This window comes from Rhopilema esculentum, chromosome 18 (assembly GCF_057945365.1).
Source record: "Rhopilema esculentum isolate cy_ngs chromosome 18, ASM5794536v1, whole genome shotgun sequence".
Lineage (NCBI taxonomy): Eukaryota > Metazoa > Cnidaria > Scyphozoa > Rhizostomeae > Rhizostomatidae > Rhopilema > Rhopilema esculentum.
This window is the reverse complement of record NC_142832.1, coordinates 6,998,792-7,015,528: the sequence shown is the minus strand read 5'-3', so window position 1 is coordinate 7,015,528 and position 16,737 is coordinate 6,998,792. Positions and strand designations below refer to the sequence as shown.

At 36.3% G+C, this 16,737-nt stretch overlaps 2 protein-coding genes across 2 annotated transcripts; one reads left to right on the top strand and one right to left on the bottom strand.

Annotated features, from left to right (window-relative positions):
* The first annotated feature begins 3,621 nt into the window (after positions 1-3,621).
* LOC135680808 (large ribosomal subunit protein uL11) lies at positions 3,622-7,393 on the top strand. Its single transcript, XM_065195007.2, has 4 exons — positions 3,622-3,783; positions 4,234-4,488; positions 6,676-6,872; positions 7,341-7,393. Exons 1-4 carry the CDS (start codon positions 3,747-3,749, stop codon positions 7,347-7,349), a joined length of 498 nt encoding a protein of 165 aa, XP_065051079.1. The 5' UTR covers positions 3,622-3,746; the 3' UTR covers positions 7,350-7,393.
* A 1,237-nt stretch (positions 7,394-8,630) lies between these two features.
* Positions 8,631-12,076, bottom strand: LOC135680807 (uncharacterized). Its single transcript, XM_065195006.2, has 2 exons — positions 11,336-12,076; positions 8,631-10,621 (listed from the first exon to the last, which is right to left on the bottom strand). Exon 2 carries the CDS (start codon positions 10,612-10,614, stop codon positions 8,866-8,868), a length of 1,749 nt encoding a protein of 582 aa, XP_065051078.2. The 5' UTR covers positions 10,615-10,621; positions 11,336-12,076; the 3' UTR covers positions 8,631-8,865.
* Positions 12,077-16,737: the final 4,661 nt, after the last annotated feature.

The window sequence follows — 16,737 nt, the reverse complement described above, 5'->3', positions numbered from 1 at the left end:
ACAGCAGTTAGGAAACTGTGGTTGTACATAATAGGCATTCGTTTAGTGCGCTCGTATAAAAGTCGGTTTTGTCTGTTAATTTTTAAATATTTTAGTGTACATCGGAACAAAGATAGACCTAGGCACTGACAGTAAATAAACAATCCATCGACAAAAGTGTGTCTTTTCCGTCCTTTTCCAAACCCAGCGAGTCTTATTTAACATGTGGAGAACACGGAGCCAGATAGAGAGAGACACTATGTTATCTTTAAAATTCTGTTCTGAACTCAACTAAAATTACTTAAGAATTAACATGCTTTTATATAAAAATCAAAATGCGAAATAAGGATGAATTAGGATGACGAAAGGATGATACAACGTGATAAAAGAAGATCTAGGCAAAGAACGGGAGACGTTGAATCAGCTTGATGAATGTCATATGGTATGTGATGCCGTGAATAACGTAGGGAGATGTTATGACGATGGCATGCTCGATGAATTAGTAGGAATTGAGTGTAGATGGCCCAAAAATGGTCACTACAATATATTGCGCGGATGAGTCTGCAATTGATAACGAAGAAACAATGACAGGGCCCACGCCACCGAGGGGTCGGGGTAGCCATGGTCCATCGGGGGGCGGGGTGGCCATTTTTCGAAGCAAGTAGTTTTAAAGCTGCAGTAAAAAGGGAAAGAAGGTCTAGGCCCGCTACGTTTGCTAGCCTGCCCCCCCCCCCCACTTTCAAATTCGTGGCGTGGACCCTGGTGCCAACGAAATTTCTGTGACAGAAAGTGAATCGGAGGCGGACTACAGAATTCTAAAATTAGGTACGGACGATTTGGGAACAAGTAATTTAGAATGCATTTAGAAATCAATTGCATACATATGCCTGTGTGTTCAAAACCAAGGCATGTCCTTGGTTACCTATCATTTTGGCATGACCAACAAGCAGTTTTCTTTTTATTACCAATGGCATATGAATGAGGGACCCCATTCCAAAGGAAGTATGAAAATCCTTCTTCCAGTCAAAAAATAGCACAAGGGTACATTTTGTATGAAAATCTTCCAAAGTGAGACTGAGATACGATATTACCGTCTGTAATGGTCTGTGACAAAGTACTCCACTCTGAAAATAGAACAAGAGGGCAATTTTCAGTCGGGTCCTATCCTATCTCTTTCAGCGTATCAAACTGCCCCTTATTGCAAAGTTCCATGCTATTGTACCTAAGTGAGACTGAGATACGATATTACCGTCTGTAATGGTCTGTGACAAAGTACCCCACTCTAAAAATAGAACAAGGGGGCAATTTTCAGTTGGGGTCCATATCCTATTTTTCAGCGTCTCAAACTCCCCTTGTTGCATAGTTTCGTGCTAGTATCACCATTAACCCAATAAGACTGATAAATTTCAAATTGAATAAATTTCAGCACTGTTTATATACCGATAGGCTGCCGGTTTACAAAATGGAAAGAATAAAGAAAATATTAAAACATAATGTTTTTAATTAGCGATGCTAGACAATTTTTTTCTAAATGTCAAGGTCACCCATTTCAACAATCAAAAACAAACTGAAAGGGGGCTTGAGCTCCTTTAGAAAGTTGAACAACATCCTTCTGCATAGGAAACTTGATCAAGTTTACAAAGCTTTTTCTGAAAGCAATCTTCGCTATCTGAAAGCAAACTTTGTTTGGAATGCTCTCTCGAACACCAAACTATCCCAACTGCAACGTTTACAGACAAGGGCTAATAGCGAATGCCAAGTATTACTTGCAAATGGCTCACTGTAAAGTCTTTAATCTCCTTTGACCAAGGAGTCATGACATATAGAATCTTGCATGACCTCTGTCCCGAAAATCTTCGCTATAAATTCATTGAAAGATCCATTATTTCAGAGTATAGGTCCAGAAACCGTGGAGACCTGCAAATTCCCAAAGTTAGGTTAGAGTATGCAAAGCGAGGTTTCTATTTCTCTGGTGTCAAAAACTGGAATGATATTCCTAACAACATTCGAGAAAAAGAATCCATCGCTCGTTTTAAAACAGGTTTTAGAGAGTATCTTTCGAATAGCTTTTTTTTAATAGTTCTTTTTTAGTAAATAGTTCTTTTTTGCTGAAAGGTATCTCGTGTAAATAGATATTGATTGATTGATTGATTGATTGATTGATTGATTGATTGATTGGTTGATTGATTGATTGATTGATTGATTTACTGACTGATTGTAATGATTGATTGATTATTTGACTCTTTAACCCTGACATTTCACTCCTACCATACTTCCTCTAAAGAACGCCGTGGCCTTTATCACTACAAACTCCAAGTTTTGGATTCAGCGTTCAATAAAGGGCGGCGTTCATCAGAGGGCGGCGTTCAATACAAAATGAAAAATTTGTCCAATGAAAAATGACAAGAAAAATGCAATGAAAAAGATGAAAGAACGTCAAGTCAAGTCAAGGAATGTCAATAACCCTGTCTCCGTCAGAGTCCTCGTCTTTTATGAGATAAAAACTTTCATGGCTTTCGAATATAAAGCGTATAAACGATTCCTTACTTCTCGTTTGGTGTGTTTTCTAATGAACGCCGCCTTTCAAGATGCGGCGTTCAATCATAAGCGTACGGCGGAATTTTTACAGGGGGGGCGGTAGGATTTTTGCCCGAGTACAGAGGCATGCATATATTTATGAGCCTGTTGGTGATAAGGAACTTGACATAGGAATATTTACATTACGAGTTCTTTTTCACCGAAATATCTAAAGTAAAAATAGTCAGTTGAGAGTTGAGCAAACCAATCCGAGACATGTTTGGTTGTCTACTGTTCAGATCTAAAAGTTTGATGTAATTTTCTCGTAGATAAGGGCAGCAATGTATAATATTTTCCAATATTTTATGTAATATCATTTAAAATACTACTATCAACTCTTGAATTCGACTAAAGTCAAAAAAATGTGAGTCCCGACCCTTTCTATGTCCAAATGTATCAATCATCGCATTCATGTCACTTTTCAAAACTTCGTTTGAAAATTTCCTCTCGATGCTAAGTAGTGCCTATGTGAATCTCATAGCCGTTCTTGGCCCATGGTTGACCTGAAATATGTTTTCAGCCGTCGAAGGCCACTGAATGATCTTTCAGCTGTGCAAGATGTTGCTGGAATCGTTGCTAGCAATGATGTTGTTTCATACGGGAATGGCAGTACTTGATGCAAACCTTCTTGAAACATCTTCTGGACAAGCATTGCTGCATTATTACCATACGAATCAGAAGCGCTTTGCTTTTTCAAATGGTTGGCTGAAGGTGCGGCGTTTATCAGAGGGCGGTGTTCATTAGAGTAAAAGGTATACAGGAACAAAGCAATACGACGACGAGAATCCAATGTCACGAAATAAATTTTCAAAATAAATTAAATTATACTCTTAAATTTAATTTATTTTGAAAATTTATTTCGTGACATTGGATTCTCGTCGTCGTATTGCTTTGTTCCTGTATACCTTTCATAACAACACTCATTGCAAGATTCACAGAATCCGGCGGACAGCCTATTCTCGGTTCTTCCTTCTCACACTCTCACACTTCATTAGAGTAGCCTATTTGGTTTTCGGTAGCCTCGTTGCGCAGACAACCAGACCGGACGGAGGAGCTTTTGACTGCCTGCTGTGGGCCTAACTTTCTTTTCCAGTTTTGTACGAAGGCTGTGCATCTTAAATTGGTCGAGTCCAAAAACGACTCATCCACACAGTCATCAAGCAACAATCTGCTAAAATCTACCAAGTAAAATGCCTCCAAAATTCGATCCAAGTGCAGTCGTTGTCGGTATGATGATTTCTAAATCATATTTCCTAATTTTAGCCAGATAAGTTACCATGTTCTGTTGCTGAAACTTCACATTTTATGGTAATATTTTTTACAAGCGATAGCAGCTATAGCCGTTAATAGCCTGAATTGTCACTTCTAAGTTAATTCACATCAGTAGCGAGCTTATTTCTACGCTCATCTATTATTTGCAACTGCTTTTTGTTCCGATTCGAAGGTCTAGCCAGTGCAGTTATTTCTCTCAAATATTATCTTCGATCTATACATTAACCAAATACACAGTTATTACGCACAGGTTTGTTAAGGGTTACAAATAATTTTGATGCACGACGAATATACGGATGTTAAAGCCTGTTCTTCTGCAGGCATAGATTGTTTAATGTATCGTATGAATTATGATACAATTCGAGCCCTTTGAACTCAATGTATTTGAATATTTAATCTTCACAGTCTACCTCAGGGTAGTTGGTGGGGAAGTGGGTGCCACATCATCTCTCGCCCCCAAGATTGGTCCACTTGGTTTGTCACCAAAGAAAGTTGGTGATGATATTGCAAAAGCAACAACTGCATGGAAGGGACTGAAAATCACTGTGCAGCTTACCATTCAAAACAGACAAGCAACTATCAGCGTGGTACCCAGTGCTGCATCGTTGATCATCAAGGCATTGAAAGAGCCACCAAGAGACAGGAAGAAGGTCAAGCATGGTAATCCTTTTTATATTTTTATTAAATAGAAACCTTTTCGTTAAAATTGAAAAAAATTGGAAGGCCCAATTGTTATCTCAAGTACACACTTTTTTTAATAAGAAACCACTTTATAAGGAACCTACATGAAGAAGGCCAAAATATTTAAAGAACTTATTTATGCTACTTAAAAACGAAATCCCTGAGGGACTTTTCGATTTGAAAAATTTTTATGACTGCAAGCATCAAGAACTAAAAAGCTGGTTCCATTTTTGCAGCCAATACTTAGATTGTTTGCTATTTGTGTGTCAAGTGCTTCATTGAGTAGTTTCCCCATATGCTGTCTCGCCCCTCTCTCTATTACGTGTTAAGGCTTATTGTAGTTAAAACACTGAAAATGAGATTTTCATTTTACATAGCCTTCTTTGTGTTTTTGCTCCTGAGTTCTAGCCACAAGTAAAGGCAAAATTCAAAATTTTGATGTTTTTCCTGTTTCTGTACCATTTTTATGGCACTTGATATGCAGTGAAAATTAAGGAACTGTTAAGGAACTTTTGGTACTACAATTTGATGACTCGAGGTCTATGAATAAGGAACTTTTGGAACTAGGCCTTAATGTAGGTTCCTTTTAAAAAGTGTGTAGGTTTTTATGATCCCAGTGCCCATGACATTGGTCTTATCTCAATATAAAGTAAAGAAAAAGAGTTGTGAGAAAGCTTATAAACCCTTATAAAGAAGGCCTATTTACCATGATTAAATGCCTTGAAAAATTTTGTAAGGAATTTAACCATAGTATGCATTTGAGGGTGAAAAATTTCAACCTGAATTTTGCAGTCAGTTTCTTCCTTTTTAGTCCTCAAACTATAATTTCAAATCTTCTTTGTGCTAGCAAACAATAGGAAGAATTGTATTGGGACCAAAAGTATGATTATCATTATGAGTTTGGTCTCAAAAAGTTCAGTGTTGGTGTAGGTTAGAGTGAAATGTGATGACCATGTAACTTATTTACTGAGAGTATTATGTATTACTAGAGAGAATTATGTATAACACCCACTTGACAAAGAGATATTACCAACTAAGCTAAATGAATGGTGACATAGCAATTCCAATTAAATTTCAGTGAAAGCACTTTTGTTAAAAAGTATCAAGTGTAACCAAATTAATTAATTTATTTTTTACCCTCAATGCTTCCTAAAAGCAATAATTTTTTGATAACATACCAGTTATTCAATGAGATTGGAACTTTTTATGATAATCAGGCCTTGCTCTAAGTAAAATGAAGGTGCTCCATAAAAAGAGCCCCTTAGAAACTCTAGGTGCTCTATTTCGCACCTCTAAGTAAATTTCCTTGAGCGCATCCTTCGAGAGCTTTAGGAGATCGAGAGCTTCATATCAAAAGCTTCGGAAGAATGTTAAATATGAAATTCAACGGTGATACCAGAAAGCACCATAATATGAAATAACAAAACATGCAACAAACACTATGTTAATATAAATATAGAAATATAATAGAACAAAGTGGCAAAATTGTTCAGATTTTTCTAGATATGTAAGTTGCCATCATGCGATGAGCTTTTATCAGTGTCAGTATCACTACTGTTATGTTCAGCTTCATTATTGCTTCATCAAAACGCATGGCTTTAAATCGAACATATAACTTTGTTTCCTTTTTTCATGTTATCCATTCTATAAGAAACGCTAGAACATCTACTACTCGCAAAAGCAAATGAAAACAATGCGATAATTTGGACGGAAACGTGATCGCTGATTTGCACAGGCGATTTTAAGTCATTAAGAAAAACAGAAAATAATATATATATACTTCAAAAGAAGATTAACGCTTGCTCGAAAATCAAATAAATCTGCGGGAGAATACGCTTGATGGCCTGTGTCCTTGATGGTTATTAGAGGGTTATTAGATTAAAAATGATATCGAAAACCCAACGTTGAATTTGCTGAATTTTTTCACAAGGGGTAATCTTACGCAAATCATAATATTGCGGTCTGTTGGGAAGATTGTTTATGCTTGATCAAGTTGATTCAAAAAATTCCAAAAATTTATTTTGCTCCGTGTTAATATTGTTTTTACGTTTTGAGGGGCTCTATAAATCGCTCTCCAAGGCTTTTTTTGGGTGCGCTCTAGGCGCGCGCGCTCGATCGAGCGCCTTTCCGGGCAAGGCCTGGATAATCATTTGTGGCTTTTTGCAGTTAAACACGATGGCAATATTTCAATGGATGATTTATACAGCATTGCAAGAGAAATGAGGCAAAGATCTATTGCACGTAAATTCTCAGGAACTGTGAAGGAAGTTCTTGGCACCGCACAGTCTGTTGGTTGCACTGTGGATGGAAAAGCTCCACATGATTTGATTGACATGATCAACAATGGCAAATTAGAAGTTCCAGTAAGTAATTGGAAAGGAAAAATTTTGCATAACCTTCTTTGTCATATGTTGACTGTTATGCTTGCCAACTGTTATGCTCTTATAGGAATTCCTTCATGCACTCAGACCTAAACAGTTGAAAAGTGGCCATGTTTGATTTTTGTTGCTAAGTAACAAATTTACAAGCACATATATAGGCACATGGTAACCACACCTTGAACTTAAGTCACTGCTTCAGTGGCTGGTATACACAATGGTATATATAGAAAATCTAAGTAGTTTCAATATAAATATTATTTAACTAATTGTTGCCAATGTCCTACACTGCCATCCACAAGGTTGTCCCTCCAGCTCTGTATGTGAAATAACATAGCCAGCTTATTCTCAAAAAACAAGCTTTCTTTGTTTTGGCAGCCATTTGTTTCATGCTTCAATTTTTTGGAATCTTTATTACTGTCTTGTTTAATTGACCTCCTGTTTTTTTTTCAGGACGAGTAAAGACAATTGTATGCAATGTTATAAAATGAAATGGTGGGACATTATTTGGTTGTTTTTCTTTTTGACTTCTGAATAGTTTGACTGTTTGGTATCTTTTAAAGTTTGTTAGCAAGGATTACCGACCTTTGAAAACAGAAACAAGAATTGAAGGGTCAGGGCACCATACCACAATTTCTGTATTGTGCACTCATATGTCTAGAGGTGGGGGGTAGGGATCCTAAATATTTGTTGCTTTGAGTTTATATCCACTGGTCCAAGGTAATGGAAGACAGGCTTGTGGTCCCATTATCAAATGCAATGTCAAAGACCTGTGGTTTTTACGAACAGCAGGCAAACTAAAATGAACCTCAATGACAATGCAGTAAAGATCATAAATGAAATATTATACTTTTAAAGTTTGGTATTTTTGTTTATTAATGGTCTTATTTTTCCTGCTTCCAAAAATGGGAGGCTTGTTAGAGAATGAGTCTTAAAACAGAATTTGTGGTATATAGTAAAAGGATGGTCATACAATTTTGTAAAAGAAGATTTTGTAACAGATTTAGATTTGGGGCATTTTCTATTGTTCACAACATTTTTAATGTGTTCTTGTAAAATTATTGATACAGTGTTTTGAGGTTACCTGATAATGATTTTGGTACAATTTCAATTTGTATCTGTTCAGTTCTATAGAGATTGGATTAACTAAGAGACTGCAAGTAAACAGTATTTGCTTGTGTTTGCTTTGCTTGCAAAAAAGCAGAAAATTAATGTTTTTTAACCCAAAATGTGGAAACTTTGCAATCCAATATTTTAGATAATAGTCAAAATGATAAGTTTAAATTTTGGAATGTTTGTTGAGTTTCTTGCACGACTGGCAGTCTGTTTTTACGCAAGGAGAAGTGACAATATTTGCTGTTTTCATGCAGAAAGATATAAGGCCTGTTTTGAAAAAGTAGTTGCCATGTATGCTAGTTGCCCAAGAGCCTTAAAAATCTCTATAAAATGACTAAAATTTCTACTTTGTCTCTAAAAGGCTTTCAAGAAAGGGTCGCAGTTGACTGTTACCTCTAATAAAAAGTGACAGCACAAATATTCCAATTCGTAAAACTTCTTTTAAAATAATTAGGATTTTGTACAGCATTATTTCAATTCTGATCAACTTTCTTTTGCCAAGACATACAACGATGAATGTTAAAACTGCTTGCAATCCTTTCATAAGAACAGCGAGGCTCGACTTCTCAAAAAATAAGAATGAAAAGTAAGAATCTACGTAAGAATGGAAAGTCATAAGAATAAACAATGTTTTTATTAAAGCTTTTTCTCATGCTAACAAAAAAGAGGAGACTTCATCAGCTAATCAACAGTTTTTTTATAATTCTAACAAAACATATTTAGTGGCCTTAAAAACTGTTTATAGTATGTAAATATAGATCAATCAATATTGAATTAAGAACGACAATAGAATGGCATTTAATGTTAACCAACAAGAACTATCTGGTTCTGATATAATAGATGTAAGTGTAAGTTATAATTTCTAGTTTGTATTTCTACTTGAATTTGTATCTTTCTTCTCCGTTGTGTTACTTTTGTTTCCATTAATTGTAACTCTCCGTTGTAGCTTCTCGCTCCAAAATTGTTTCCACTCTATATATGATGTTCCAAGCCCTGATGGGTGGCTTGAGACCTTAAGCACTCTACCAGATTCATTTTCATGGTCTTTCACAAGACACCCAGAATTTTTGGTTGTTTGTTTGGTAGCTTCATTGCTGACAAGAATTATTTCTTTTGTCGGTTCTGCTTCGATTTTTGCATCGTCACTTTTCCTTTCTTTTTTATCCCTACTCTCTTTGGGGAAATAGAATTCATATTTTCTACGTTGTTCTTCTGATCTTGGAGATTTTAATTTAACATCTTTTTCTGGTAATTCTACTTTTGCCTCATTTAGCCCCCCTTTAGTTCTTGGGCAGCATGCTTCTTTTAACACACAATCGGGAAACATGCTTTCTTCAACGTCTTTACTGACAATGAACTTCGTAACACGATCAGACTGGTCTGTAGCTGCTGGCATGTGTTTAGCTGGAATATTTATGGACATATCAACTTTCTTTTCTGATTCCATAGATTGAGAGGCAGAAAGCTGCGCAAAATTACTGGTAATGCATTTCATGAGATTTTTCATGTCTGATTCTGCCTTTTCTTGAACATACTTCATCCTTACTTCGTGCTCCACCAACTGTCTATTGTACTTATTGTGAACTTCCCCGACGATACTACGAATTTCTTGTTTTATACTAGCCCTGTCCATAACATTGATCCCAGTCCCTTCACAGTTCAATGTTTTCGTCTTTTGCTTCTCCATAAATATTTCTTGAGCTTCGATCTTTGCAATAAGTTTCTCCAGCTTTATTTCGATTTCCTGAACCTTTTCTCGTGTTTTTTTCTTTTCCTGGCGAAATTCCATTATTTCTTTGTTCAAGTCTTTGAAGTAGTCAATCAGCAGATTCATCAATCTATTTTCCCCGGAGATGTCATGTGTCAGCTTTTTTTCATACGCATCATCCTGCTCAGATGATGGAAAGCTGCAATTTAGCAAGTTTCTTTTATACAATACTTTTTTATTGGCAACTCTTTTTCTTTTTTGCGACTCTTCGAGTTTCTTTTTATCTCCAGGAGATCTGATTTCTGCCAGTTCAGCGTCTTTATCTCTTGTACTATCAGGCAATATTGTTTCAACTCGTTTAAAATTGTCGTTTCCTCTTTCTTGACCCAATCGAAGTTCCAGCTCATCATCCCTTCTTTCTCTCTCTGCGAACTTCTGCGAACTTAGTTCTATGCTGTTCTTTTCCCTACTTTTCCGCTTATGTTTTATTTTCAAATTCTTCCCTTTAGCCATTGAATCAAGTTCAGAATCTGAATGCCAACCTCTTGCTCCCTTTGTATCAGCAAAACTTGGAAGTCGCCTCTGGACAAATCTACTTTGTTTAACTTTCGACTGCATTGCCTTTGAATTTCTCCTTGCTACTGTCCCCCTCTTCCCTTTAAACCGCAACTCGTTTTTCCCATTACAATACTCTTCGGTTCCATGTTTAACAATTTCTTCTCTATTGCCGTTGATAGGCTTATTGGTAACTCTTAACCGATCCGTGTCGTCAGATCCACCGAATCTTTTCAAGTCTTCTTTTTCCAACGCTCTAAAAAAGCTGCTTTCTGTTTCTGTGCAATCATGCTGCCTATTTGCCACCTCAGAACACTTGATATTACTTCTTCTGCTGTACCCTGCCATTAATTCCCTGCCAGACAACAGTAGAGGGAAAATCAGGCATTTTCATCACTTCTATATAGCTTTTTAAGTCGATAGCTGTATCAGAAGCAACTGCTCATTTAATATAATCCAGCAGATCCGTTTTTATATGTACCAAAACTTCTTCATCAAACACATTACCTATTCACAAACTCTATTCACAAACTGACAGATTTTAGCGTTGTTGTTGTTACACTGTCAATATGTCGTAAATGTTTACTTAATTGCAAACGTGGATATGAATGATTGCGATTTTCGTACTTTGATCCCTTCCTTAACTTAAGCTTTCCATGGGAGCAAATCGCGTTAATGAAAGTTGTTTAGCGGAGATCTTACCCAAGACACTATTGAGAATGCAAGCGGTAAAAATCTTTTTACGTTTGGCATACGTATTTCAGAAATCCTATCGTTGATTATTTCACGTAATCAAAATCAGATTCAAAGTGAACATTTTTCAACATCTATATGGCATAATTTTCATATTTCTAAAGAAAAAAGGTAGCTTGTTTAACATTTGCGTTATACATCCTTAAATTTTATGACTACACCACTGGTTAATGAGCCTAAAGATCTCTCTAAACCTATAAGGGTACCTAAAAACCAAAATTGATTTATGAAGTGCAATAGGGAATCGGAATTTTAAACAACCATTAGGCAATAAAAGGCAATTCTTTCATTTTGCAAATAATTAGAAATAACTTACTTATTTCATTGCAGCAATCTTTGTCAATTTATCGCATGTAAATTTATTCAGGCAAAATAGATAGACAGGCAGGTTCGAAAGATTTCAGACCGACACCAGAATTCAGGCCTAGACGCTGATCTGTGTTCAGCCATGCGTGAAAGATTGAGTTAGGACGCACCTGTGAAGTTAGCTTTCATTCAAACAAGCTGTAGCTGTCAAAAATGGCAAAGGTTTGCAGCCAGATATTTTAAATAAACGCCATCAAAGCCAAACAGTTTTGCAGAGAATAGCCCGGTTGCTCGACAGGCAGATGATTTCAAGGGCCTGCCAGATCACCTTATTAGTAAACAACATGGCAGTCCAGAGAAATGAGCTCGAAAGCCTCTCCACCAGAAAAAGATTATTCATAATATTTATTGTATTTCCCTTTATCCATCTACCAATTTTTTGTGAAGACCTTTCTTGGCAAAATTTGATGCGAATTTATTAGCTTCCGAGCAAAAATATCTAGTCGATGGATTTTAACCGTCAACTTGCACACTGGGACCGGGTTTCTAAACTTCCAAGCGTCCGAATACTATGTTATTAAGCAACTATTAGAATGTTTGTGCTGCTCTTCCTTAATAAGTTTCTTCCTTTGTGTTGAAGTCTTGGAAGAAAGTTTAATGTCTACGCAATATAACACAGGGATAGCATGTTATTATTCTAGTCAAATGAGAAATGTTTGTTTTTCGATAAGGAAGATGAACCAGTGGTGTAGTGCTGTCAAAATAACAAATGGGGGGGGGGGGGAATTGGCAGATTTTTGGCATAAAAAAGGGAATCTCAGCCCCGTAATCTACACTACATCCGTAGATGAAATTAGTCAATTTTTAGCGATTTTTAAACAACTCCAAAGCAATATCTAGGCATATTTTAGGCAGTTTGGAAGCTGTAAGAAATTCTGATGCCCTTCGACATAAGATATCATTTAGCAACAGTTTTTATGTCATACCACAATAGGCCACAGAGCTCTCGAAGAAGGAAATCATCTACATATAAATCAAGCAAATATATATTCTTACTTGTGTATGACTTTTCATTTCATCACAGTGAAGCCAACTTGGGTGTTGCCCTTAAACTTATTTCCTCATTGCCGGAAAATTTAAGTTGCGTTTAATGTTTTGCCAGAGAATGGATAAGGCTTGATTTCAGAAAAAAACTCAAGTTAATAGTTGATAACACAGGCAATCTCAAGTTGTTGACATGCACAGTCATAACTCTATAAAGACAAAAAGATCGAGAATTATTTTACTTGTCCATAATCCAAAAATTCGTGCAAAATTTATACCCTATCATTGCAATGTCCAGGAATGTGATAAGCAACGCCTTATATCAACGATTGCGGAACTGTAGTTCTTCATCCTTTTTGCTTCCCTAAACCAGGGACGACGGGAGGCTCTGGAGCCCTTCTGGAGGGCCCTGCGACAAAACAGAAAGACGAGGCCTTTCGTTTAAAATGTTTTTTACCGAAATTTTTGCGAGGAAGGTAGTAATTAATTTTCGCCTGATATAAGGATTAATACCAAAACAAGATATCCCAAATTATGCAAGCTTTGAAATATATTCTTAAGGAACAATGCGTTGTATTAAGTAAGCACTAAACTAAAATAAATTCTAAATCGACCAGGTCTAAACACACTTATCGCTTTGCTTTGTGAAAAATATTCAATTTTTTGAGCATAATTCCCAACCCATTACAGCTCAAAGATATCAGGTCTAGCCAAAAAGCATGAAAATTTGCCCTTTAGTTCAAAAATAAAAATGCCTTCTCAACCACTCAACTTTCATTAGATTTATTAGAGCTATTGTCAGATCTCTGCTGGATTAGACCTAAAATTGAGATGTTAGACTGTCTCATTTGCAACTTTTAGAAAATTCAGTGTCAGTTTTCTCCCACCAATCTTCCCTATCATTTGCAGCAAAGCGTAGTTTCTAGACAAGGTGTACAGCACGGGAATTGCTTTTTCTAAACAGCTTGAGACCCTAGATAAAGCAATAACAATATTATTTTTAATTCCAACTCTTAAATTATTCTGGTGAAATTATTATGGAAATATAGAGTAATAACTGTCCCAGCACAGAGCCTTGGGGTACACCTGATTCGATTTTCAATCAATAAATAAATGCCGACAACAACTTCTTTATTTTTTTTTCTATTTGAGAGGAAATTCGCAATTAATCTCACTTCAGCAGCCCAAAACCATATACTTGCAATAAAGCGACTAGCAAATTGTTTTGCATGAAATCAAATTTTTTTAGAGAGCCATCCTACCATGCGCGCAAAACCCCCTTAAATTCCAATTAAACGTGTGTTCCTTTTCCAATTAAACATGTGTTCCTTACAATAGTTATCTTCTTAAAGCATAAAGATAAATTTGACATTCTGGTGCTAATAAAAGAAGCTATTTCTATTTCTCCTTAAAACGTTGAAATATTTTAGACACCGTTCACACTCCACAATTTGGCTTACAAATAATCTGATATCAGAAACGTTACAAGCATTTAAATGTAGGATTGGCACATGTAAGGAAAAATGGGCACCTCCGTGAGCTCTGATGTGCCTCCTCTAAACCCCTGAAATGTGGAAGGCACATGCACATATAGAGATAAAAAGCATCTCTGTGAGCTAGTAAGGTTTGTGTTTCAACCACGTAATAAAGGGTTATTTCAAAACAGTTCTAAATTTCCGATGAAAGCCACAATTTTTCTCCCAGACTCCCTTAATTTCTAACTCGGGTTTTGATGACATAAACCTTGTTTTATATTCTCATGGTCAACAGATAAAAAGGGTTAGTGTTCTGGTTCTCAAAACCAAGCTACAATTCCCGATATTTTTTGGTGAACTTTAAAAGAGATGTGTTTGGAATGCAGAGAAGAGAAACGACTTTTACTGTGTGGTGAATACTTCTTTATACTTCATCAATAAATACTCTTAAAGTGGCTTAAAAGTTGGTTTTTTCTTCATCTAGTTCCTTAATTAAATGCCTATTGCTTTTACGGTATGGTAATGCAAAGGTGGTTGGTTAATGATAATTAGTATTCAAAATGGATGAACCTTATTTTTAAATGAATATTACAAAACAAAAATATCTGATGTTTTGTTCTAAGACATAGTTTTCATCTTTCTGTTTCTTATGTTTTTGTAGTGTTCACATTGATCGATAACAGTTTCGAGTTTTGCATAGGAATTCGGGTAACTTTTTTATTTTATTCTAGGTATCAAGTTTGAAAAACGAGATACCCTCGCTTTTTACTGCACAAAGTTTGACCTGGATTTTAGCATCCCTAAGCAGGTTTCACAACATTTTAGCATCCCTAAGCGGGTCTAGCAATTCTCACCAAGCTCAGCGTTCAGATTTTGTTGTGAATCTTGTATTTTGCATCTTGTGAAACTTAGCCCCACCCAAACGTTGACTGGAAATAACGGTCATGCATTAAAGAACCTTGTAGATAGACAGTTTAATTATTTGCTTTTCGAAAAAAACTGGCAAAATACTTTTGATCTGTCCATAATTGTCTTTTTGGAATGAATCTTTTCCACCACTTATCAGGGCCACCGCAGCCGGAGGGCCACGGGGGCACAGCCCCCCCCCCCCCCTAATTGCAAAAAGTATAAAGAGTGCCCCTTCTTGAAAAACATATTGTGTATATCTTTTCACTGCCAGATTTTATGCCTTTAAAAGTTAAGTAAAATAATCTAAATCTAGGCATTATTGGAGAACTATTCATTGAAATTTCCTTAAGTTCTTGATTCAAATATATTTCATGATGCAGATGGTCATGATGCAAAAGGCCCAAGCTCCGGTGATGAACAATATCAACTGGCAAGGAGACTGCCAAGGAGACTTGGGCGAGAAAAATGTCCTTAGTATGTCTTTAGCAACAAAGTCTAAGGAGAGTTAAAAAATGTCCCGAGGAAGACTTAACCGATTTTTTCGATACACAAAGAAAAGACTGTTATGTTCGGATAAACCTAATCAACGTTGCAAATTAATTTTACTTTGGCAGTGAAGAATGTGCCAGCACCTTTGGCCAATTGTGTGAAGATGACTTGAACTTGAAATTTTGTAAAATAATTTTTTAAAAAATGTTTCATGGAGAGGGAAAGAATCATGTGTTTTAAGTGGCGTAGAGATGGAAAGGGGACTAAATTGCTTAAATGTAAAAATAAGAAATTAAAATCATTATTCGAATAGGTTTTAGATAATCATAGAGACTGAAACTTTGAATGGAATAGGGACTGGAATTCGCTTTGACGTCGATAGAGACTAAAAATTCGAAAATTCCTTTCAGCTCCTTACATCATAATTCGGGTTTAAATTCTTAGAGTCTTTATTAATTTTCTATGTATGATTGCATCAATGTGGATTCATTGGCATGTTGCAATAAATCTGAATATTTGTTGAGTATATTGCGCTTGCCACAAGTATAGGGTAAGGATGTGTGTCTGCCGCTTAACCAAATTATAAGAAAATTAAGTATAACGCATTGAAATAGATATATAAATGAGATGAGGAGTTATACAGTCAAGTATGATCATGTAAATCGTGTACATAGCCACAGGGACGCCTACACGGCTGGAGGGACAGCTGCTCTTCGAAGAGAGGCAGAGGGGGCAAGAAGTGCCTTGAAATATAAGAAAATATTATAAGATCTCATCGATAATTGTTGGCCACTTTGACCACTCTCGTTATGTTAATTTCTATTAGAAAATATTAGAAAAATAAAAACACAAGTACAAAACACAAAGGTTGAAAAGTTCGTCTATGACAAGGTGGGTCACAAGAGGGAGAGCGGCAAAGATAATTGATTATCAAGACTTGTTCCCACAGAAGTACTCCAGAAACCAAAAAAGGATAAATCGGTATTAAAACTTAGCGGGCAATCAAAATTTTACAACCAGCCCATTTATAGCAGCCATGATTTTTATAAATCCAAATACACTTTTTATAAGAAACTAAGGTCCGTGCTGGTCCCGGGGGAGGGGGCACTCCCACTAAGGCCTGACAGGGGGGTCCAGTCCGTTTGAGGGTCTTACCAAATGCCTACCAAATGGCCCATTTTCGATAATAACTGAACTGCGCAGTTTAGCTTGCGATTTGTTATAGATAATGGACAAGATTTATCTTTCCCGAAACAACAACAATCAATTATGAAGAAATTTGTCAAATAAGGACCAGGAGAGCACAAGGAAATAGATGCTACCAAGAAAATAATTTCGGTTTTTATGCGACCGTTTGAGGAGTTTTGTCAAAAGTACTACCATTTGAGGGAAATTTTCTAAAAATTTTAGCGTTGGCCCTCTTTGACCCTGACCGGACCCCCCGAGTGCTGGTAGGCAGTTGCTTACATTTTCTGGCCATTTCACTATCAAAAGT

What these genes read in the sequence shown, in the direction of transcription:
- LOC135680807 (XM_065195006.2), bottom strand. Translation starts at nt 10,614, where the DNA reads ATGGCAGGGTACAGCAGAAGAAGTAATATCAAGTGTTCTGAGGTGGCA.
- LOC135680808 (XM_065195007.2), top strand. Translation starts at nt 3,747, where the DNA reads ATGCCTCCAAAATTCGATCCAAGTGCAGTCGTTGTCG. An exon ending in TCCAAGTGCAGTCGTTGTCG is followed by an intron (nt 3,784 to 4,233) that starts GTATGATGATTT and finishes TAATCTTCACAG; the next exon opens with TCTACCTCAGGGTAGTTGGT. An exon ending in CAGGAAGAAGGTCAAGCATG is followed by an intron (nt 4,489 to 6,675) that starts GTAATCCTTTTT and finishes GGCTTTTTGCAG; the next exon opens with TTAAACACGATGGCAATATT.